Source organism: Phalangium opilio, unplaced genomic scaffold (assembly GCF_054372755.1).
Source record: "Phalangium opilio isolate 3A_F unplaced genomic scaffold, DU_Popi_V2 ptg000390l_1, whole genome shotgun sequence".
NCBI classification, from domain to species: domain Eukaryota; kingdom Metazoa; phylum Arthropoda; class Arachnida; order Opiliones; family Phalangiidae; genus Phalangium; species Phalangium opilio.
The window spans coordinates 2945292-2969871 of record NW_028324234.1 but is presented as its reverse complement, the minus strand read 5'-3'; the positions used below and the strand labels follow the sequence as shown (position 1 = coordinate 2969871).

Below are 24580 nucleotides of genomic sequence, written 5' to 3'. Positions count from 1 at the left end.
CAGCGCGACTGGGAAAGTGCACGCTGAAGGGCTTGTCGAAGTGGTATGATATAACAGACTTATCTGAGACCATCACGAGTGATGGCTCAGTACTGCTGTACTCAATGAAAAGCTTGGTGTGACTGAAGTCCCAATGCTTGGGCTTCCACCAGCCGAGGTTGTTGAACCTACAGGCTCCCATAATAGCTTCCTCCTCAATAAAAAGGTGAAGAGGAAGCATATTGAGAAGGATTTCCAGAGAAGCTGTGGGGGCTGTTCTCATGGACCCCGTGATACCGATGCACGCCAGCCTTTGAAGCTTGCGTAGTTCATCTTGGGCTGTTTTAAGGCGAACCCTGGGCCACCAGACAAGAGCTCCATAGGAGACCACTGGCCTGATGATCCTGGTATAAATCCAGTTTACAGCGCTAGGGCTTTAGCCCCAGGACTTGCTGACTGAACTTCTTAAACGCCAAAATAAAATTTTGGCCTTCTTGATACTCAGATCAAGGTGGGACTTCCAAGTAAGCTTGGCATCGAAAGTCACGCCAAGGTATTTGACCTCGGAGGACTTCTTTAAAACCTGTCCAAAGAAGGTCATTAGTCCTTTTCCGAGTAAACGGTATAAGGACAGTCTTGTTGGGATTGACGGTTAGGTTAACACCCCTACACCAATCCTCAACATCATGCAAGACAGATTTCATCAGTGCAGCGATAGTTGTAGGGAACCTCCCTGTAACAATTACTGCGATGTCATCCGCATAGCCAAAACAGTGACATCCCCTCTCCCCGAGTCGATCCAGCAGCTCATCCACCACCAGGCACCAAAGAAGAGGGGAAAGAACCCCTCCCTGAGGACAGCCACGGTCGGTGGAGATCTCCAAGGTTTCCCCGAGAAGAGACGCCGTCACCCTGCGATACATGAGCATGGATTTTATCCAACGACACAAAGTGTCGTCAATACCAAACCGCTCCGCAGCGCGAAGGATGAATTCACTAGAGACCCTATCAAAGGCACCCTCAATATCAAGGAAAATGGCCAAAGACATCTCCTTGAACTCGATGGCCTTGTCAAGGCAGTTCAAAATGCCATGAAGCGCCGTCTCTGTGGACTTGCCTTTCTGATAGGCAAACTGAAAAGTGGACAGGGGTGTGTGGGAAAGAACACCATCCCGCAGATACCTGTCCACCAATTTCTCTAAAGTCTTTAGGAAGAAAGAGGTAAGACAGATAGGTCTGAATGCCTTAGCCTCAAGATAGCTCGTCTTCCCAGGTTTGGGAATAAAGATAACCTTCGAGCGCTTCCAGACATCTGGAATATGCGCCAGAGCAATGCAGGCTCTAAATATCCTGCACAGATAAGGGCCAATGGCGTCTATGCCTTCCTGGAGGAGGGCGGGAAAGACGCCATCTGGGCCAGGGGACTTGTAGGGCTGAAACGAGTTTACAGCCCACTGAAGTCTAGAGTATGTAACTACCTTATTGGCGATGCCCCAGTCCGCCCTGTGCGCTCTCCGAAAGTGCACGGGGGGAGCGCCGGTGCCTGTGAGGTCAAAGGCCTTGGAGTCCGGGAAGTGTACCTTAAGCATATGCTTAAGGGTATCAGTCCCTGACTTGTTAAACTCACCATCTGCCACCTTGATGGTGCTGAGCTGGTGAGTATTATCATGAGCCAGGATCTTCATGATTTTGGCAGTAGCGGGGGCATCAGAGATGCTACCGCAAAAGTCCCTCCAGGAGTTCCTCTTGGCCTCCCGGATGGCTTTATTATACTTATTGAGGGTCTGTCTATAAATAGTCCAGTCCCCAGTCCTCTTAGCCCTATTAAAGAGTTTCCGAGTGAGCTTGCGAAGCTTGCCAAGTTCCGTATTCCACCAAGGAACGAGCCTTGGCCGGCTGGCAAGCTTCGCTGGACAGTTGTGGTGGTAGGAATCGATAATGGCTTGTTGCATGAGATCAACTGCCGAATCAAATTCCAGCACCGAGGAAAGCTTTGGAGCATTACCTCTGAGAAGGAGGCGAAGTTCCTCCCTGTAGCCGGACCAGTCGGTCCGACGGGGGTTACGCAGTTCCGTCTTAACCGAAGTTGACTTGACCGCAACCGAGAAGCAGATGTGCCTATGGTCCGAAAGAGACGGTTCATTAGACACATGCCAGTTGGAAACCGACAGACTGATATTGTCTGTGGCCAGGGTGACATCAATGACCTCCTATCTGTTAGAAGTAACGAAGGTTGGCTCATTGTGCCTGTTGAGAATATGCAGGTTCGTACCGACCAGATATTCAAGCAGTTCATCACCACGTCTGTTGCAGTCACTGCTGCCCCACGTGACATGGTGGGCATTGGCATCACAGCCCAAAATGAGCCTGTCCCCCTGCCTCTCACAGCGGTCGACAAGAGCGACAACCTCCTGTGGTGGAGGGGAACCCGTTGCATCATGGGGAAAGTAAGCGGACGCCATGGTAAGGCCAGTTGCCTCTCCAAAAGAGGAGGGCATTACCTTAATCACAGCAGTATCCCTAGTGAGGTAGTTCGGAAGCGGAAGGATATCAAGACCCTTCCTGGTCAGAACACACGCCCTGGGGTTGGGTGAGGTAAAGTCATAAGAGATATTACCTGCGTTCTTTAAACCAAGGATTTTACCATTATGAATCCAAGGTTCCTGAATGAGGGCCACATCCAGGCCCTCTAAGGCAAACCTCCGGCATAAAACTGCCGAGGCTGCTTTGCAGTGATGCAGGTTGATCTGGATCACCTTGATGCTCATATCGCAGGAAGAGAGGCGGCCCCGGCTACTGCTTGGCGGTAGCGCGGAGTCCCGATCCAAGACCGGTATCTCCCACGCCTCCACCAGCAGCACCCTCGGCCCCTAACTCCATCCTAGTGACTGGAGCGTGGGTCCCCTCGGTATCAGAGTCCTTCAAAAAGTCGGACTCTGTCCCGAGGTCTATGTCTGAGCTATCTGGAAGGGATGGCTCTAAATTAATGCCAGCAATATTTGCTGCCAGCTCCCCACTCACGCTGGCTGCAGTGTTGCCTTCTTCTTCCGAAGCCTCAAGGGCATTCTGGAGAGGGTCCTTAGGCGCATTCAGGACTTTAAAAGTCCCGACATCCACGCCAGTAAGACCCTCAAAGCCGGCCTCCTTGATGGCCTCCATGGAGGAGCCATCAATTAAGAAGATCCAGCGTCTGGTGCTCTTCTAATCTAACGACTTCAGGCACCGCCAACAGTCGGTCAGAAACCTACCGTTGTAGGCCTTCAATCGCCGGAGAAGAGCCGCCGGATCAGTGGTGCGACGGTCCTTGGTCCGGAAGGACACCTTGAACGGCTTCGGGAGTTCACTGGCCTTCATGACTGAAAGCCGTGTTCCCCCTATGGCACGCTCATTATGGTGTAGCACCTTCACGAGCCAATCGCCGGTCGCAGAATCCCCACAAGAATAGATCATGGCCCCAGCCATGATGTGGAAATTGAGAGGACGCGGCAGCGAGCTTCCCGAAGAAAGCTCAGCGTCCAGTGCGTCAAGTATAGCGGCCTGGATGGGAACAACGTCCTCCTCCGTGACTGCATTGGTCGGATAGCCATCTTTAACAATGGCCATCTTGACAATACTAGCGACGTCGCAGTAAGACTTGGTCTTCTTTGACGCCGCAGCTTGTAAGCTAGGCGAGGGATCAGGGTCCTCAGCCCTAGCTCTCTTTCCAGAAAGGATGGTAGCTTCTCTTGCACCAGGCGTAGAGTCCGTACCTAAGACGTTACTCCCAGCACCCGAAGGTACAGGAGTCCCATCTCGGCCCGTATCTCCTGCACCCAGTGCAGAGTTCTGGCCATCTTTTTGGGATTGTTTTCTTCGGCGGTTGGCCTTGCGCCTCCTATTAGCCTCACTCAACCTGGTAGAACCCGATTGAGGAGCAGGAGGTGACTTTTGGCCTTCCGCCGATTGCGGGTGGTTGCTGCCAGAGGCAGCATCACGCCCAGAAGCAGGTTGGGAGTTGCCTCCTTCCCTGAGAGAAGGCTGGGTACCGGTAGAACCGGCTCCATGCCCAGGTTTGTTTTTAGTTTTAGTTTTTAGAGAATCCATAGAGATCCCACGAGTAATGAGGGAAGTAAAAGGTCACCACCCGGTAGTCCTCAACCCGGGTGGAAGGCTAATTACAACGAGGTTTCGCCTGGTGCCCCGAGGGGACCGTTCGAGATACCGTAGATTAACTTCCCCGGTACCACACAGCCCTCAGCACGGTACCAGCACACCTTGACTTGGGAAGGGCGCGTATCAACTCAGCCCACAAAACGCAGTGGTTGACCAGCTCTCACCACCGAGGAGGTGTGATACAACGCACTGTTGAGGACCCAAGCTGGTGGTCGCGCAAGCGAAAAGAAAGGCTGAGTAGCAAAGCAAGGGGGGGAATTAAGCGCGCCATCCAGCTTGCGTCTTCAACTTCGAGAGCCAAACAATGGTGATACAATTACACAAAGTCTTTGAAATGATACACAAACCTTTGCAATGTATCTATTTTCCGTTTATGTTATATTTTCAGTAAATACAATAATTTTTAAATCACAAATATTTCACGTGAAAGCTCAATAAGACACAAAAACCTCTTTTCTGAAAACTCTTTGTGGAGTTTTCCAAATATTTCAATATAGTTTTAAAAGGTTTCGAATTTCTTCGAAATGGAATTTTACCATTTGTTGTATATCTAAGACAAGCCAATATCCAATAAGAAACATCTTCTCGCGTTACCGCGCATAACTTGCCAGTGACCTCATTTTTCACAAAATGTATGGATCAAACAATGGCTTCTATCATAAGTTTATGAGATATGTTCCATAAGTATGACCTAACACGTGATGCTAGAGACTTACTGAGAGGTAGTTCGAAAACGACACGAGAATTGACAACAATCGGTTTTGCCGTCCATCTTTCTATAAAGTCTATACTAAGCCTTTCACAGCGCCTCACGAGGCGTCGCTTTACGAGAATCTATGACGTTTCACTTCATGACAAGCTCTCAGTAACCATTGGCAAACGTATGAAACTCATATGAACTTATGCTTCTATATATAACAAGATGGTCGATATTAAAGCCATACTCCACTTCTTATTAGGCATTCTATTCTATCGAAAACAAACCGTAATGCAACCTATTTATATCTCAGGAAAAAATATCCTTCCTTCAAAATATTCACTTCTGTTATAATTGTAGTACAGCGACATGGATGATGGAACAAAGAATTCCGAGAGTGAAAAGCCCCTTTAATAGTGTTAAAATTAGTCCAGTAACTCTGACCCTTAAAGACACTGTTGAACAGCTCCTCGTAATTTCCTTGGGAAATGTCTTTGGAATTTCTTTGGAAAATGTCTTAGGAATTTCCTTGGGAAATATCTTTGGAATTTCCTTGGGAAATATCTTTGGAATTTCCTTGGGAAATATCTTTGGAATTTTCTTGAGAAATATCTTCGGAATTTACTTGGGAAATGTGTTGGGAATTTACTTGGAAATGTCTTTGGAAATATCTATGTTATTTTCTTGGGGAACATATAGAGAAGGTTATGGGGTAAATTAATTTAGTCCCTAGAAACGAGGATAGCTCTCACATGCAGAACCATATCCCAATACTGGGAGTACAGTTCTTATATGGTGAATTACACCCCTTACAGCGAGGGAAATTCTCGCATGCAGTGTGAAATTGCTTATAAAGTCAGACTTTTAAACATCCGTAAACGGCGGAAAGTTTAAACCTTGTGCAATTGTATAGGGTACTAAGTGGGTTTTGGAGGCTTTAATGGCCAAGCAGTAGATCCATACGTTGTTGTTAAATTTAATGATGTATATTCATTGAGAGTTTTTTTGAGTACCAGAAACGCGTTTAACCTAATTATCTCTACAATATTTCTAAAAAAATATTTATTTTGGACTCTAATTACGCTCGAAATAAAGATGAAACATGCCATAAGAGAATTAAGCAACAATTCCGACTGCCAGCTTAGATTCCATGTAAATCTAAACAACGATTTTAATTACTCTTACTTTACTTTTAATCTATTTTATCCTTTAAATAAACACCTCACGGATTATTAAAGGCAAAAAAAAGAAAAAATATGTAAATATAACATTTCATTTCAGCACATGCTGAGCCTTAGCTACGGAACAAGTCTTCGTCAACGTTTTTAATAGGGGTGTGCGAATACCACTTTTTGGGTATCGAACCGGTTATCGAATACCAAAAAATTTTCCTTATCAAATACCGAATCGAATAGTTTATTCCAAATCGAATACCGAATAGTTGGGCCTTGGTAATTTTTTTCCTTCCCGATTAATCGCGAATAGTTAAGCCTAGTAACCGCGAATATTTAACCCTAATATTCGCGAATACTAGGCCAACTATTCGCGGTTAATCGGGTAGTAACCCTAATATTCGCCAATAGTCAATACAAAGTAAGGAGAAGAACATTAGAAGCTCCTAAATTTCAAAATACCCCTCCTCATTGGTGGTCAAGTATTTCTTAAAATTTTCCTATGCACTTGCTGGTAGTTTTTGATGGGAGACAAATAAAATTGGATGAAATTTTTTTAAATAAGGTGGGTCTCTCTAGAGCCAAGGACCTAAATTTATGGTAGTCGAACTTTAACCGAATAGTCAGTTCGGTATTCGATATTCGAATCGAATAGTGAAAATGGGCTTATCGAATACCGAATCGAATTATTCGGTTCGGTATTCGATCGAATTATTCAATTGAAACGGTTAACCGCACACCTCTAGTTTTTAAATTTTTTAACCATTAAGTTAAGGAAAACTTTAGCTAAACAATTTGGGTAAAAATATTTTGAGATAATTATACGTAAAGCATAATTGCAATATATCTGGCCCTTTGAAATTCATCTCTAAAATTCTTAACTAATTTCGTTGGAAAATAAACCCTAGACCTTCTTTGGAAATATATCTCTTGAATTCCAAACGAATTTCTTTGGAAAATAAACCCTAGATCTTCTTTGGAAATTTAGCTCTAGAGTTCCTAAAGAATTCCTTTAGAAAATAATCCCTAGACATTCTTAGGAAATTTATCTCTAAAATTCCTTAAGAATTTCTTTGGAAAAATAATCCCAAGACATTCTTAGGAAATTTATCTCTAGAATTACTTAGGAATTTCTTTAGAAAATAAACCTTATACATTCTTTGGAGATTTATCTTTAGAATTTCTAAAGAATTTCTTTAGAAAATAATCCCAAGACATTCTTAAGAAATATATCTCTAGAATTCCTAAAGATTTCTTTAGAAAATAATCCCAAGACATTCTTTGGAAATTTATCTCTAGAATTCCTAAAGAATTTCTTTAGAAAATAAACCTTATACATTCTTTGGAAATTTATCTTTAGAATTCCTAAAGAATTTCTTTGGAAAATAAACCCAAGACATTCTTTGGAAATTTATCTTTAGAATTCCTAAAGAATGTCTTTGGAAAATAATCCCAAGACATTCTTTGGAAATTTAACTTTAGAATTCTTAAAAAATTTCTTTGGAAAATAATCCCAAGACATTCTTTGGAAATTTATCTCAAGAATTCTTTAGGAAATTCCAAGGAAGTCTTTGGAAATAGTTTCTTTAGAAAATGATCCCAAGGGCTCCGTAGGGTTCCAAAGAAATTCCTTAAGAACTCTTAAGAAGATTTTTGTAAGGGTAAAGCGACGTTTAAAATGTAAATCATGATGAAAGATAAAATTTCTAACTTCGGTTGCATTTAGTCGTTTTAAACAACGTTTTCTCTTAAGTTCGAAAAGAGGAACCTTTAAAAATACCATATCCATACTCGGATATTTATTCTAATCCTTTTCATTCGAAAACTGTTAATACCAAAAGGATATATAGAATGAATAATCGGTCTTTCGAAAACAATGCAAATGTAATTTTGGTGAAAAAAACGAAGATAAGTATTTCTTTTTAATTGATGTTTTATAATCATGTCTTTAAACTGAAAAAGTTTAATATCTGTCACTTCGGTCATTCCACTTTGTTCTCTTATCATTCACTTTTTCTAGTCTTTGTCCACGAAGACATTTTTATTAATTATTAGAAGAACTTTGACCTTGAAGTCCAAGCAACCCATCCATATACGGCACGTGAACGTACAAGGCTTGTATAAAAGTCGGAAATGTACAAGAGAGCCAAGTTTACGGGTAATTTTTAGGGCTACACCGAGGGTGCGCCTACATCTATTTACAACTCCATGGAAATGGTCAGTAAAAAGAAGATTAGAATCAAAGATAACACCAAGAGATCTTTGGTCTTATCTTTGATAGGTATGACAGAATTATCAATAACATAATGAGTGGGTATTGCTCTACTTATGCGTCGAGTGTAGGTAACATGAACTGATTTTAATGGATTGATCGGTATATTATTATGAACACACCACTGTGTCACAGCGTCGATATCCCTTTGCAAAAGCAATCTATCATGGTCTGAATCGACTATTTTAAAAATTTTGTTATCATCGGCAAATTGAAGCAGGTTGGAGTGGATAACTTTGAACTGAAGATCATACAAATATATGTTAAAAAGTAGAGGCCCGAGGGACGAACCCTGTGGGACTCCACAATTGACGGGATATGATACCGAAGTCATAGAACCATTGCACTTGATAACATTTGTACGACTGTGTAAATAATTACAGATCCAATCCAAAAGTACTCCGCTCATGCCATAAGTAAATAATTTATCCCGTAAAAATCTATGAGGAACTCTGTCAAACGCTTTAGCAAGGTCCAAGTAAATCACGTCGACTTGACCGCGAGTCTCAACGACAGGGGCGACGAGGTTCATGAAAGCAGCGTGATTTGTGTCCACGCATTTGCTAGGGACAAAACCACGCTGGCAGTCATTAGGGAACATGGTAAACCAACGCTGGACGTGGGTATACATCACCTTATCAAAAACCTTAGCTAGGGCACACAATAATGAGATCGGGCGGTAATTCTTAGAGTCACAAGCGGCACCAGATTTAAATACGGGTACCACAACAGCCTGCTTCCAAAGGGAAGGGAAAATGCCAATTGAAAGTGATAAATTAAAAATATGTTCCAACAGAGGTAGGAGGATATCCCCGCAACCCTTGATGACAAAAGGGGGAACACCATCGACCCCTGTTGAGAACTTAGCCGGAAGTTTAATGATTACCTGGTGTATGTCAGCGAGTGATATGGTCTGATTAGAGTAAGGGTGCGTAACTAAGTGAGAGGCATCAAATGTGTAAGTGTCGGCAGGGTTCGTATTATCGACAGCAATAGCTGAAAAATGGGTCCTGAAAAGTTCCGCAAGCGTGTGAGGATCAGAGACCAATTCCTTGCCCCGTTTTAAAGCAAGGGAATGGGTCCTATCCCGAAGGTTGCCCTTGAAAAATTTCCAAAATTTCTTTGGATGCGAAAGAGCATCTTGGCACGTCGACTTGAGCATAACGGCACGACCACGAGCGAGAAGTCGTCGAGCAGTAGCACGAAGTCTACGAAATTCAATACCATCAGCGATCGCACCAGTACGCTTCATTTTCCTAAAGAAGTACCGCTTTCTTCTGAGAGTCAGTCTAAGATCAGAAGAGTACCAATGGGGATATTGCGATTTGCCGTGCTTAGGTTTTTTAGGGATTGCCAGATTCATGGTGTCAACGAGACGATTGGTAATAATATCGACACAGTAATCAACATTTGTGGAAGTAAGAACGTCTGTCCAATCATAATCGCGAAGGGTAGTATAAAGGAGATGGTAGTCCCCTTTAGCGTAAGCAAAGGCAGAACCCCGAGGTGGAGACTCAGGGCCAAGGTCAACGGTAAGTGTAACAGAGAAAGGCGGGTGAAACTTATCAATATCAACAAATGGGTCATCGAGGGGTTCAACTAATAAACCATTAATATTAGTTATGCACAAATCTAAGAGATTAACTGTGCTAGAAGGAATGTTAACTTGGGTCAAATTAAGAGTAAAGCATAAATCAAAAATGGGTGCAGCTTTAGATCTAATGAGGGAAGAGCAGCCCTGACTGCTACAAAGCGTGCAATCGACGCCCGATAAATTAAAATCGCCAAGTAAGATAACATTGGTCTCGGAAGGGTCAATGTCTGTTAATAATTGGTTAGTGTACTGTTTATACTCTAGGTCGGATAGGCTGGGGGGAAAATATGTAGTACCAAGAATTAACGAACGACGGGAAGCTAGTTGAATTTCGACAAATACGCTTTCGGAAATAATAATAATAATAATAATAATAATAATAATAATATAAGCTTTTGTCTATGAAGGGATATCCACACTAAGCCTGTGGCTGGTTTACAGGTGGGTCCCTTTACAATGCATAGGGGGGTGGTGGCTAGCCCCTATGCCACAGCTAACCTACAGCGCCCTATACTAACTATTACCGTTGATTGTATACCAAAATCCCCCCAGCCAAAATCCCCCCGGCCAAAATCCCCCCAAATCATAAGTAACGGACAAAATCCCCCCAATGTAGGACAAAATCCCCCCAAATCATTATAACAAGACAAAATCCCCCCAAATCAATATAACAAGACAAAATCCCCCCAAATCATTATAACAGGACAAAATCCCCCCAAATCATTATAACAAGACAAAATCCCCCCTAATAATTATAACAAGACGTAACATTGTTAAATGATTTATAAAATATTACTAGCCTAACCAAACCTAACCTAACATAACAGTAACGTTTTGGAAAAGGCGTAACATTGTTAAATGATTTGTAAAATACTACTAACCTAACATAACAGTAATGTTTTGGAAAAGGCATATTATTTGATAAGTCAATGATGCTAAACATTTATATTTTGGAAAAGGCCTAACATTGTTAAATGATTTATAAAATATTATTTGAGAAGTCGGTAGGATTTCGTTATGAGGTCAAAAATCATTTTAGAGCAAAATCAAGCACACCATTCGATAGAGCGTAAAATTTAGATCTAAAATATTCCCCGCTTTTTTCAAATTTCCAAAAAAAAAAACCAAAAACATTTTTTGCAGTATAGGTGAACAAGGTCAAAAACAGTGTGGAAAACATCAGAGGGCCAATAATTTGGCACCTTTTCCAACCTAACCTAACCTAACCTAACCTGACCTAACCAAACCTAACTAAACCTAACCTAACCTAACCTAACCTATTTGGCCTCTTAAGTGAAAATGAACCCTAACGTTAAACATCAATATTTTGGAAAAGGTGGCAATTCTTATGGGGGATAAGACTTTTTTATTTTTGGAAATTTGAAAAAAGCGGCGGCCATTTTAGATCTAAATTTTACGCTCTATCGAATGGTGCGCTTGATTTTGCTCTAAAATGATTTTTGACCTTATTCACTCATACCGAAATTGTACCGAGAACCCAATGAAGCATAACATCAATATTTTGGAAAAGGCGTAACGTTGTTAAATGATTTATAAAATATTACTAACCTAACTTAACCAAACCTAACCTAACCTAACATAACAGTAATGTTTTGGAAAAGGCATATTATTGGGGAAGTCAATGAAGCTAAACATCAATATTTTAGAAAAGGCGTAACATTGTTAAATGATTTATAAAATATTACTAGCCTCACCAAACCTAACCTAACATAACAGTAACGTTTTGGAAAAGGCGTAACATTGTTAAATGATTTTTAAAATATTACTAACCTAACTTAACCAAACCTAACCTAACATAACAGTAATGATTTGGAAAAGGCATATTATTTGAGAAGTCAATGAAGCTAAACATCAAAATTTTGGAAAAGGCGTAACATTGTTAAATGATTTATAAAATATTACTAACCTAACCTAACCTATCCTAACCAAACCTAACCTATCCTAACCAAACCTAACCTATCCTAACCAAACCTAACCTATCCTAACCAAACCTAACCGTTAAATATCATTTGGAGGGATTTTGTCTTGTTTTAATTATTTGGGGGGATTTTGTCTTGTTATAATGATTTGGGGGGATTTTGTCTTGTTATAATGATTTGGGGGGATTTTGTCTTGTTATAATGATTTGGGGGGATTTTGTCTTGTTATAATGATTTGGGGGGATTTTGTCTTGTTATAATGATTTGGGGGGATTTTGTCCTACATTGGGGGGATTTTGTCCGTTACTTATGATTTGGGGGGATTTTGTCCGGGGGGATTTTGGCTGGGGGGATTTTGGGTCACACCCATTACCGTTAACCTCTGCAAGTTTTGATAGAAAGGAGAAACCGGGTTAGACCGCGGAGGAAAACTCCTTTTACCAAGCGGGGAGAGAACTTGCAAACTCTACGCAGAAGGATTTGTTCCCAGATTTTCACCCGGTGCCACAGTCCGGGATCGAACCTGGGATCCTCTTGCTGCGAGGCGAAAGTGCTAACCGCTACGCCACCCCACGTGTTAGCACTTGTCATGTAAGGAAACTTAGAAAACAAGATGGCCCCGGCCAGATTACACTTTTGCGCGCCCTCTAGTGAGTAGAATTATGACCCCGGCAAATTTAAAATTTTCCGGTTTTTTTCCCATCGTTTATAAAATAGCATTCCGATTATGAATAAAACCAATCTAGTAAGAATTTGGTTTACAGTTTAATTAAATAAGTAATTAACAAAATCTGTTCTGTGAGTGAACTGGAACCTGGTTTTGTTAATTTAAATATAAAATAATACTCCGATTATGAGAAAATCAATCTAGTATGATTTTGGTTTACAGTTTAATGAAATTAGTAACAAATTTCTGTCCAATGAACAAATTCTTGACTTTTTCTTAATGCAAAAGTAGCATTTGTAGCATAATATATGACTGATGGCTAAAATTATTCAATGTTTGTACTATTATACCAATATACAACCATTGCCTAGAATTAGCCCCCAGTCATGTTGTCTGAAATTTGATACCAGAGAAAACAAATAGCCTGTCTAATGAGTAAGAATCATACATTAGTAGGTTTCTTTCTTTATCAAAATTGTTAGATTACTTTCTTACTAATTGAAATTAAATTGAAAAATTAGTAGTTGTACAGTTTGGAAATGCTTCCCTCGTTGGGGGGCCTTGATTCCCTTATTTACAAAAAGATTAATTTGCAGTGTTGGCTCTATTACAAGTATAATGTATTTTTGACCTCGTAGTTTTACTTACTTCAATCTCGAAACAGTGCTGATTTCTTAGTTTTATCTGGATTAATGTTGTTGTTGCAGCTTATATGGAGGGCCTCTTTTATCCTATTATCTGAAACGTAAATGGGTGTCTTTCTCAAGGATCCCAAGCCTTATATGGGTGTCTTTGCCAAGGGTCCCAAGCCTTATATGGGTGTCTTTGTCAAGGATCCCAAGCCTTATATGGGTGTCTCCCTCAAGGATCCCAAGCCTAATAGGGGTATCTTTTTCTGGGTTCTCAAGCCCACTGTTGATCTTGACAGTTGTAGGTAGCTCAATCTGGACATTGTAGATCAAGTAGTTCTATTTGGGCTACCATAGTACCGTTCAACTTGTAGCATATATGTGGACTTCATTTTGTAGGATCCTAAACCTAATATGGGTGTCTTTCTCAAGGATCCCAAGCCTTATATGGGTCTCTTACTCTAGGTTCCCAAGCCTAATAGGGGTATCTTTTTCTGGGATCCCAAGCCCACTGTTGATCTTGACAGTTGTAGGTAGCTCAATCTGGACATTGTAGATCATGTACTTCGATTTGGGCTACCTTTCATCTTGTAGCATATATGTGGGCTTAATTTTTTAGGATCCTAAACCTAATATGGGTGTCTTTCTCGAGGATCCCAAGCCTTATTTGGGTTTCTTACTCTAGGTTCCCAAGCCCACCATTGACCTTGTAGTTGAAGTTTCATCTTGTTAATGTAGATCTTGAAGTTTCATCTTGTTACTGCAGATCTTGAAGTTTCAAGTAGCACTTGTAGATTCATCTGGAATTCTGTTAATTACTTAAAAAAATATGATTATAACATTAGATCATGTTTTATTGCGAGTGAGAGCATCTTTCTCTAGGGCGACAAGCCTAATTTGGGTTTCTTTAACTAGGATCCCAAGCCTAATATGGGTTTCTTTAACTAGGATTCCAAGCCTAATATGGTTTTCTTTAACTAGGTTCCCAAGCCTACCATTGACCTGTAGTTTCATCCAGACAACTGTTGACCTGTAGTTTTATCCAGACAACTGTTGATCTTGTAGCTTCATCGAGATCAATGTTGATCTTCTAGTTTCATCCGGAACAATGCTCATCATTGAAAATTTGAAAAATTGGTTTGAGAAGTCAGATGATGTCTTAGATTCTAGGTTATTTAAACTGTAAACATATTCCTTTATGATAAGAATAGTAACATTCTCGATAACTAGCGCTGAAAATGGTGGAAAATTTCTCATCGCCAAATGCTAAATCCAGTTGAGTACCACCATCAGTTGATTGCTTCAAGTTAAGACCTTGTAAAAGTTGAAACCCATTATCAGAGAAGAAATCGATTAGCTTCTTGGTTTCAAGAGATGATGTCTCAAGAAGGTTAATGTTGAAGTCACCAACAATGACGCTGGGAATATCTTCATCATAATATTCCGCCACGCATTTCCCAATACCATATATTATGTCGCGAATGTTGCAAGCTGGGGAAGAGTAAACTGCTAGTACAGAAAGGCGTAAATCATTTAACGATCCATCCAGCCACAAGCATTCAATATGAGAGGTTGTTGTTGGTTCGGAAGTGTACATACGAATTCTGGTGTGAGTTACAGTTTCTTTGATATAAGCTGATACTCCATATGGTTTTCGTCGAGACTGACGAGGAAGGCATATACCATTTAGCTCCGAAAATCCAGGAATTTTAAAATTGTCAGTTTCTTTGGCCCAGGTTTCCACAAGAAATATCATATCCGATTCCATTATCTTGAGATCCGAGGTTACATCTTGTAAATGACAGTTTAAAGACTGTACGTTATGCACATAAATAGACGTTTTTTGATCCAAAATAGGTAGCATCAACGGGCAATCTTTTCGAAGTCGCTCCATCTCTAAGGCAACAGAGTCTTTACTTTTAACCACTGGGTTAGGCGCCGTGAACTTTCCCACGATGAACAAACCGTTTGAAGTTTTGGCTCTACTACAAGCGACGTATAACTGAGGCCTTTTCATCTTTCGCTTTTGATTAAGATGAACAACTACTTCGGAATAGGTGTCTCCTTGGCTCTTGTGTACAGTAATAGCTTCGGCAATTACTAGAGGATACTGCTTTCTTGAAACGTAGATGTTTTTTTGTCCTGAACGTCTAGTGAAACTTCTGACAACCTTCTCAACAGGCGTCCATAATTCATTAATATTATTGGCTATCATTAATCCTTGAGACTGGGCTCTAGTCTCTTTTCCAGTCTTGTTATCGTTAAATTCAATCCAAACTCGAACGGGGACTTGTTCACCTTTTTGATTTTGACCATACTGTATTTTTCTTAACCTTCCAGTTGCACCATTTACTAGACCATCGGCGGTGTTCAAATTATTGGTGATCATGTACCTGATACCAACCATTAGGGTTAATTCTCTTGGTAAACCGCTGGTTTCTTGGGGTTTCAAGGTTTTTACGGCTTCAAGAATTCTTGTTTTGATTTCATTGCTAGCGTCACCCGTAGCCGAGTCAAATGCGACAGAGCATATCTTTTCAGCATTCCGTGAACATAACTTTGATTCATTGAACGCATTTACTTCATCATTTGTTGCAAACAAATGAAGGGCTTCCATAGGTAGGGGCCTTGAAATAGATGTTTCCAGGCTTCTAAACAAGTCAACGTCGGCGGGTGTCATCTCTCCCATGGACATTCGATTTAAAGCCATAGCGAATATTTTGTCATCTTTCTGTCTCATAATTTCATCAAGCTCATACAACTTAAATTCCTCCCACAGTGGACTTCCAATTAGGGCCGCATAGGGGTTGTTCTTTTCTTTTAAGGGCATAAATGTGTAATTATCCCCAACAGGGGGTAACTGGTTGAAGTCTCCCACGAGAACAACTGAAATACCACCAAAATGCTTTGGAGATCCGAAGATTTGTTGGGCTCTTACATTAATATAATTGAAGATTTTGGCTCCACACATAGATATTTCATCTATTATCAGAAGTTTCAGGCCTAAAAGTGAACATCTTTTTCTGTTCAAAGTGTCGTTGTCCAAAGGATTCATCTTGCCAGAAAATTGATTTGTTGGCAAGTTAAAGGCAGAGTGAAGAGTGACACCATCAATATTAAAAGCCGCTTTCCCGGTGAATGCCGTTCTTAGAACAGATAATCGTGATGGATCGGCACCGGGTTTATTCTTTTCATGCCTGGATACGGCTTCAAAAATGGCTTGAATCAAGAGACTTTTCCCAACACCAGCACCGCCTGTTATCAGAATCCTCAGAGGTTCTTCTTGAGATGTTTTGAAATGATTTAGTACGTAGCAGAAAATTTCTCGCTGCTTTAAATTTAGTTTTCGAAGCATGCTGTAATATTCTTCATTGTTGACAAGAGTAATTGTTGGAGTGAAGTCGGCAGCGCTAGACTGTTGAATATCAGAAGTTACGTCACAAACGGCTTCTTGAAGAGAGTTGACAAAAAATTCCGGGTCATCCAATGTGAAACTTCTATCACGCTCGTTTTGATGTTCAATCATAGGTTGAATATTTTGAACGTCATTTGAGTGTTGGTTTTCTCTTACTTCTTGAATCATTTGGTCCAGATCCAAGTCATCAACTTCACTTATAAATTCCCTTCTAGCTTCAGATATTTCCTGCTTATGGGCTTCATAAATTTCTTCTACGTTAGCTTCTAGCAATTCGGTTTCCTCACAACGCCAAGGTAAAAATAACATAATTTCCACTCGACAGTAGTTTTTGAGATCTTTCACCATACTGTACTTTTTGAATCTGATTACTTTAGCCTGCATCCTTTTCCTGACGTATCCTGAAGAATCTTTCAGCTCAAGAGACGTTTCCACATTAGTCGTTTCAATTTCTTGGTCTTCATCTTCGTTCAAATTTTGGGTTCTCCTATTGCGTTTGGTTCGGGAAAACTCATACCATGAGGCGAAAGCGGCTAGACTGAGATTTTCCAGTTCATCGGGCCTCACAATGTAGTGCTCGATGATTCCATCAGAAAAAACGTTAGTACTATCATCAGGCAATAATTCCAATTCAGATGGTCTTTTCAAAATGTGTACCCTTTCTTCAGGGGGTGAAGTGTTTATGAAAATATGAGCACGACTGCTCCGGCAAATTGGAATGGAAAGTAGTATGTAACAGCATTCTTGGGCGCTAATTTCTTCACAATGAATAAACTTATTAGCAATAACTTTTAATCTCTCTTTTATACCACTGCCTTTATTTTTCGCTTCCTTGATTGCCTCCCTCAAGAGCTGTGACATCCCCTTTTGGGCTTTGCCGATGTAGGAAACTATATACATGAGGCAGGCGTACGGGTCTAGGACGTATTGAAGATCCATATTAGCGTTCCATAACTCCAAAATCTTCTTGTTGTATGGATTAATTCTTATTTCCTGCGGCGACCTTTTCAGAAGGACAGTGAGCCTTCTAATTGGATAAGTTATAGCTGCAATATATTGCTCTTCCGTTATGTTCAGCGTTTCCAAAAATTCTTCAAATGTTTCCGGTGCAGTTTCGACTTTCAAATTCTCGATAGCATTTCGCACCAATTTGCTTAAGGCTTCAACCTCTTCAACGTTTTCGTTTTCATCACGCTTAGAAGGGTCGTAAATAAGGGTTCTTCCCATTGGCGGAAAAGGTATGCCAAAACGACACGATGACTGTCCACTATCGTTCTTCTTACGACAGGTTTTGGAATGCTTGTGAGTTTGCAGCTGGACCAAGTTGTTCCATTTTTCACTTCCATCCCCTTTCGAGCAGGTAATGTTGGAATCAATGAATATGATAACCTCTTCTAGATTGGAGTTATCGGTTCTCAATTGTGGGGCGTTTTTATTCCATAGTAGAATATGGGCGTGTGGTGATCCCCTCATTTGGAACTCTATTCTAATGTAGTAATCATCAATGATTCCAATCGGTGACTCCTTGCTTCGCAGAAACTTGAAAAATTCTCTCAAACGATAATCAAAATATCGGCTGCAGGTGACAGGGTCCTCGTTGATAAGCTTAGCTCTCTCCATAAATCCCAAGGTTTTTACATATTCTTTCGCAGTTTCTCGAGGGTGCCCGGCAATGACGCACAAGGACCCCAAAAGCTCTTCCCATTTCGTCTCAGCGGCACTCAGCGTGAGGAACCACGTAGGATTACCAAGTTGGCGAACCATAGCCAGAAGATCTTTCTCACGCTGTTGTAAATAGCCAGGGGAAGATCTGACGCTTTCCAAAACTTTGTAACCATCATCGTGTTTCACCAAAGAATCCAAACTTCCAGGCGCTGTTAATGCTCCCGCTGTGTATGCTTGGCCAGCCTTGGACTTGGTTTTTCTCATGCAAATATTAGTAGCGCTCCGTAGTTTTGACGATACTAATTTAACATAGGAATAAAATATTTTTGGAATACTAGAGGCACAACGCCTATCGCTGCATCTGAACTCCCATTTTATTTGCTGTGTGTACGTTGCCTTAGGTGGTAGCTTCAAAGCTTGGCCAGCGTAAATACTCGGGAAAGAAAGGTATTCGGAGTCCTCATCATAAAGAATTGATTGTGGTGTCTGCCCTTCTCCAGGAGCATAAGCAATACTCTCAATCTGGGGCGTAATTAGATCTTCAGATGAAAGCAAAAGGGTATCACTGTTGCCATTGTTCAATGCTGTTTCTTCATCAATTTCGTCCCATTCCTGGTCGCTGTCAGGTGCTTGTTGAGGTTCTACAGCAAAATTACTTGGTTGATCTGTACCAACAGGGGGCGTGTGCTCCACTTCAGTTGGCATATCTTCCTCATTCGATACGAAATTATTTAGTTGATCTGTACCAACAGGGGGCGTGTGCTCTACTTCAGTTGGCATATCTTCCTCATTCGATACGAAATTTACACTATTAGATTCGCTGAACTCCAAAGCCACTTCATCTGGAACTGTAACTTCATGTTTCAAATACAAAGGAGTTGTTATTAGAATCTTTAAAGCATCCAGTATTTTTCTGGGACGAACTGTTTCAAACATATAGTGGTGTTGATATTCCTTCTTCCTCATGAGTTTAATTTGAATAACTTGAGTGTCAGTGGGGCCTCTGGGCAGAATTGAAACAGAAGAGTCGATTGAAACTGGTACATTTACGACATTACCGCGAATGCCTCTTTGCTGATCAACTCCTAGTTTTCTTATTTGCATAAACGGTAATCGCGGAGAAATCATTCTACATTCAAGTTCTGTAAGATCTTTCAACTCCATGGGCAAATCAGGAAAAAAATAGCCGTTTTCTCTGGAGAGTGGTGGTACTTTCCTTCTAGAAACGTAGCTGTGGCAAGAACCACACAACAAAATATGTGACGGAAGCACTCTCTCATGTACTCCTTCAACTGACAAGTATTTCACCGACTCTGTTTTTTTAACAGAAGTACGGAAAAATAGTCCAGAACAGCATTCGCATTTATAATCTGGACCATATGATATATTTTGCAGATAGGCGTTTTCGAAATATTGTGAGTGTTGTCTCCTAACGGTTCTCCTAGCATACTCTGTCATAAGCTCGAATTCAGCATAATTTTCATCAAGTCTTCTAATCTGCCTTGTAGCGTTGTCCCTCTGCATTTCAGCTTCTCTATAGTTGGGATCTTGACGCCGATCAATTCTTGACAAAATATCTCTCTGGTTTTCGGCTTCACGGTACACAGAATTTTCACGCCTAATTTGCCTTGTAGAATTATCTCTCTGGATTTCCGCCTTAGCATAATCCATATTTCCTCTTCTTTTCTTCCTAGAAAGATTATCCGTTTCTAACTCAGATTGAGCATAATTAGAATCTGCTCGCTTTTGTCTCCGTTTCAAAAGATAATTTTGCATGTTATTAGTTTTCTGATCCACAACTGAAGCTAAAGGATGCTGACCAGCTGATGGGTCCTGACAAGTAAAGCCCACACTAGTTGATGGGTCCTGCTGAGTTAAAGAACTCTGACTAGTCGATGGGTCCGGCAGAGTTGAAGAACTCTGACTAGTCGATGGGTCCGGCAGAGTTGAAGAACTCTGACTAGTCGATGGGTCCGGCAGAGTTGAAGAACTCTGACTAGTTGATGGGTCCGGCAGAGTTGAAGAACTCTGACTAGTCGATGGGTCCGGCAGAGTTGAAGAACTTTGACTAGTTGATGGGTTCTGCAGAGTTGAAGAACTTTGACTAGTTGATGGGTTCTGCAGAGTTAAAGAGCTTTCACTGGTAGAAGGGCCCTGACTAGCAGGAGATTCTAACACCAACTGCCTCTCTAGCTTCTTTTTTGCCGCATATCTCTCTCGTCTTTGATTTTTTTCTCTTTCTCTGAATTCTGGATTCAAACGTAGCCTTCTCATCTTTTCCGCTGCTGTTTCTTTCACATTAGATGCCATTTCTGAACTCTCTCGTATTTGTATAACAGCCGAGTAAAACGGCACAAGGTCAATTTTGATTTCACACCGTTGAAAATGTCCTAACTTAGTTCATAACTTGTTCGATATCCTGAAAACAATCTTGGTTTACGCGTAAATAGGCCTAACAAATAATAAAATATGACAATGATAGAAAACAAAACTACCCGTTGAAATAAATACTTACTTGAAATTAATTCTGAAAATAAACTATAATTAGTGGTAAATTAATAGGCCTAATAAAAAAAAATGAGAACTATGGTAACAAAATTCAAAACAAATACTTATTTCGAACAATAAGTTTTCAATTAGCATTCACAAAAAGCAGAAGAAATCTTCCACAGCCGTTAAACACAGAGTTCGCAAGAGAACCAGAGTAAAGGAAATTCAAAGCAGTGATGCCAGGTGGGACAAATGAAATTTCCCTTTCTAACCCTTAAAATTTCCCTTTTTGGACCAAAATTTCCCTAGTTCAGGGCTGCCAGATTCCGCGCCTAGAACGAAAAGTTTCACTAGTGCCACCGTGCGGAGAAAACACGAAGCTTGATCTAGGGGAAACCATAATGGCAGGCCTGAGACCTGTCACCTGTAGCAGCATCAGCGGCAATGTGTATGTGATGTTTAAACTGATATTTCAGTGCCAAATGAAAATTAGTTCTCGAAATTTCTTGCAATGAATGAACCACAATTTTCAGAAGAGAATATTTTCAAAAATGGTAAGTGTTGAAAACCTAATCACCCTAATATTAACCAAGTTAGTTATGTAAACTCTTAAGCCTTGGTCATAACATTAGTATAAAAATTGGTAATACTGTTTTCATTTTGTTTAGTACCTGTTGCTCTCTCTCTCTTGTCAAAATTGCTACAAGTATTACACATATTTTCTAAAAGATACTACTGAAAAAATTCGAAAAGCTCTTCAGTCAAACTTTAAGGGAAATGAATTCACACAGTATGGAATTATAAACAAAAAAAAAACTCTTGTTGCTTGAAAAAAAAGTCTAATTTAAAAGTAACGAGGATTGGTTTCGAAGTCAGCCCTTCTTATCCATTCTTGGGGTGTTCCCCTGACGGTCTAGTCAACGATAATTTGGTCGAAATGAAGTGTCCAGTCATTGGTGAAAAAGGAAACTTAGAAAAGTCCTCAAGAAAACTCCTTACGTAATCAAGAAGGACGGAACATTTTCTTTGAAACCCAAACAAATGTATTATGGGCAAGTGCAACTTAGTTTGGCACTTTTAGGACTTCAAAGTTGTCATTTTGGAATTTATTCTAAACTGGAAGATGACTGTTTTGTTATTGATGTGCCAAAAGACCAAAAATTTATTAACAATCTTTTACCAAGATTACAAATTACTTTTTTCAAAAGGTTTTTTGCTTATTTTAATTACTACATTCCAAATTATTTGAAATGGAATAAAAAGGACGGAATGTAATGGCGCAAATAAGGCTGAAGTGATATTTTTAAGTTCATTAAAATGTGATAGAACCTTACAAATTTATTAAATAAAATTGTTTTTCAAAATTTATTATTTAATAAATAATAAATAAATTTATTTATTTTTAATGCATTATTTATTTGCATTTTTTTTCACGGGTTTTAACAAGCTTGGGAACTGCGTAAGAGTTAATTTAAAATGATTTGAGGTCTGAACTTTACTTATTCCAAACAAAGCTGATAGAGCGGTGAATGAAATCAAATGCCAAGTTTTAGTTTCATGAGTGTCAAAAATACCCTATCTCGAGACTCGTAGTTTCCCCCATTCTTGGCCCTCTCTACCTTATTTGTCCATGAAAAAGGGGTATGAATTTACTGTTAATATTTTTAATGATCGCATCAAATAGACCCTTACTTTGTAATCCTGTTAATGAAATTATGGAGGTGGCATTCAATATTTGTTGATCATGTTTCCTTAACGGCAGTTTTTTGGAAGGAACAGCCAAGGGTCTGGGAGGGTAACTTAACTTATCTACAATAATAACTCTAATTATAATTGGTTTTAAATTAATATTATACGCTTAAAACATACCTGAATGTTCATATTTCGGTTGAGGTCGGTAATAATCTTCTTTAAAATGAAGGGAGCAGACAACCATGGACTTGGTGTGTGGTTTACCCATTTTTAAAGCTATATCCCATTGTTTCGACAATTTAACGTCGCGTGGAAATTGGTGAAAGCGGACACCACTCATTGTGGCATTATTTCTACACCCATACACGCTGCAGTACTTAACCATTGTTTAATTACGTTAAAATAAACAGCAAAACTGACAAAAACTAGCCAAATTATCGTTGAGCCGATAGTTGAGTTGTTGATTTAATTTTATAATTATCTTTGAGCAATTCAATTTAATTAACTTTAATTAAACCATGAGTATGTTGACTGCGTTTGTCATTAATGGTATCGCCGGAATTAAGTTACATTTAAACACCTGATTAAACTATCTAATCATCAATCATCTTAGTAAATCAACCTCCCTAACTTTTAAGCAGACGATTCTTCAAAAACGATATCATTGGTGAAATTAGAAAACTCTCTCTGCTTATCGCGCCTTCAGTCGGGGAGAACTTTAATTTCTTTTTTGATTAATATGATAGTATTAATTGTAATGTTTATGTTCCCAAGTAGAAATCTAATCTTGCCTAGGATTAAAAAGATATATAATAATTATTAAATAGCAAAAAAAATTGCAAGGAACACAGCGCTAAAGGCAGTCTGGCGCGCGTGCGAAGTCTGTCTGTCTCTTGGATCTCTCCTCCTCTAGCGCGATACAATATATATTCGACAGCATCCAGTGGCGGGCGTCGGGGAGGTGGGGGGGGGGTCCTCTCTCTCTCGTCTCGTGGCGGGCGTCGGGGAGGTGGGGGGGGTCCGTATCGTTGTACCTCTCTCTTCTCTTCACTATAAATTATCTGACTCTATATTACAAGCAAGCGTGGCTTCGTGGTAAGGCGCGCGCTCGGGCGTTCTTCACTGACGTCTCGTATGGATTGGGACATTGCGGGTTCGAGGCCCGGCGCCGACAGAAAAATAATTTCAATTGAAATTAAATACGTTACGCCACCTATGAGGTGTGAGGTGTACTACGGATGAATTTCGAGTAAAAAATTCGCGGGAAATTTGAAATTCAAAAAGTTTATTTATGACGAAACTTATTATGCGGTTACACCAAATCCAGCCAGCCGTCCAGCCAACAGAGGTCGGAACAATACTTTCGCTGCTCTAAAGAGCGCAAAAGTAAAAATCAAAGTTGTACCAGAACAGCTATTCTATAGTGATATGGAGCACCAATTTGAAGTAAATCCTAAATATAAATTCTTAAATCCATAGAGTATTTTCAAAAAAGGCATGCAAGACTAAAGTTCGTGAAATTGTATTTTTAAGAAACTAAGACCTTATTTGAAATGACTCTTTTGTATACTTGTGGCTTCTAATCGCTTATCTTATGCGGTACGGAATTTTCAAGTCTGAAAGGCTCTCTTGGCAAAATCCCCCGGGACATTTTCCTTACATCCTCGGAAAGAATGCAAAATAGCCCCACTCCCTAGACAAAGTACTCTCTGTTACGTTTATCGTAGCTCTTGTATAATCTGCTCGTAGGGTTCTATTCAATTCACGTAATAACTACACTTAAAGATAACAGTTGTTTATTATTAATTAAGAGAGGTACAAATAAGAAGTTACGGACGTCTAATCTCTTAGACTACATCATGAGGAGTGCTGGCTAGCACGTTGGCAATTTTCTAAATAAGGGGTACAAGGAGTACTTAATACTGGAGTGGATATTTAACTAGCCTAAAGTACTAGGAGTAGTAATACTGGATTGGAAACTATAATACATCATTTCTTAACTCATATTTCAACACTCTCTAGACTAAACCTTCCGGTCATAATACCCCGTCATAGTGAATAGTAAGGTCGTAAAATACTGCAGGCTTTCGTGTGAACTGGTTCTGGTGGTGTAATGTATAAACCGTGCTTTTGGGTATTTTATCGTAAACACATTTTGGGGAAATTTATCCTGTGGCCTGTATCTTGTCATCAACATGCATTTGGGGGGGGGGGTA

The 24580-nt window shown here is 40.2% G+C and overlaps 2 protein-coding genes and 2 long non-coding RNA genes across 7 annotated transcripts; all 4 read right to left on the bottom strand.

Moving 5' to 3' along the window:
* Nucleotides 1-489: 489 nt before the first annotated feature.
* Nucleotides 490-2862, bottom strand: LOC149596207 (uncharacterized). Of its 4 annotated transcripts, none has more exons than XR_016379332.1 (4): nucleotides 2624-2862; nucleotides 2256-2559; nucleotides 1985-2097; nucleotides 1667-1800 (listed from the first exon to the last, which is right to left on the bottom strand). It is a non-coding gene; the product is annotated as an uncharacterized LOC149596207 (long non-coding RNA). The 4 variants fall into 4 exon arrangements; XR_016379333.1 differs by having other exon boundaries at nucleotides 1667-1767; XR_016379334.1 differs by lacking the exon at nucleotides 1667-1800 and adding an exon at nucleotides 490-562 and having other exon boundaries at nucleotides 1985-2559.
* A 9692-nt stretch (nucleotides 2863-12554) lies between these two features.
* Nucleotides 12555-13626, bottom strand: LOC149596206 (uncharacterized). The gene is made up of 3 exons (XR_016379335.1): nucleotides 13122-13626; nucleotides 12969-13042; nucleotides 12555-12901 (listed from the first exon to the last, which is right to left on the bottom strand). It is a non-coding gene; the product is annotated as an uncharacterized LOC149596206 (long non-coding RNA).
* A 603-nt stretch (nucleotides 13627-14229) lies between these two features.
* Nucleotides 14230-20979, bottom strand: LOC149596205 (uncharacterized). Its single transcript, XM_089861311.1, has one exon. It carries the CDS (start codon nucleotides 20490-20492, stop codon nucleotides 14274-14276), a length of 6219 nt encoding a protein of 2072 aa, XP_089717437.1. The 5' UTR covers nucleotides 20493-20979; the 3' UTR covers nucleotides 14230-14273.
* An 823-nt stretch (nucleotides 20980-21802) lies between these two features.
* LOC149596204 (uncharacterized) lies at nucleotides 21803-23293 on the bottom strand. Its single transcript, XM_089861268.1, has 3 exons — nucleotides 22542-23293; nucleotides 22365-22481; nucleotides 21803-22291 (listed from the first exon to the last, which is right to left on the bottom strand). Exons 1-3 carry the CDS (start codon nucleotides 22747-22749, stop codon nucleotides 22248-22250), a joined length of 369 nt encoding a protein of 122 aa, XP_089717394.1. The 5' UTR covers nucleotides 22750-23293; the 3' UTR covers nucleotides 21803-22247.
* Nucleotides 23294-24580: the final 1287 nt, after the last annotated feature.

Excerpts from the sequence above, each read along its gene's own strand:
- LOC149596204 (XM_089861268.1), bottom strand. The coding sequence starts at position 22,749 with ATGGTTAAGTACTGCAGCGTGTATGGGTGTAGAAATAATGCCACAATG. Across the intron at positions 22,482-22,541 it reads ACCGAAATATGAACATTCAG|ATAAGTTAAGTTACCCTCCC; the intron begins GTATGTTTTAAG and ends TTATTATTGTAG. Across the intron at positions 22,292-22,364 it reads TTCATTAACAGGATTACAAA|GTAGAGAGGGCCAAGAATGG; the intron begins GTAAGGGTCTAT and ends TGGACAAATAAG.
- LOC149596205 (XM_089861311.1), bottom strand. The coding sequence starts at position 20,492 with ATGGCATCTAATGTGAAAGAAACAGCAGCGGAAAAGATGAGAAGGCTA.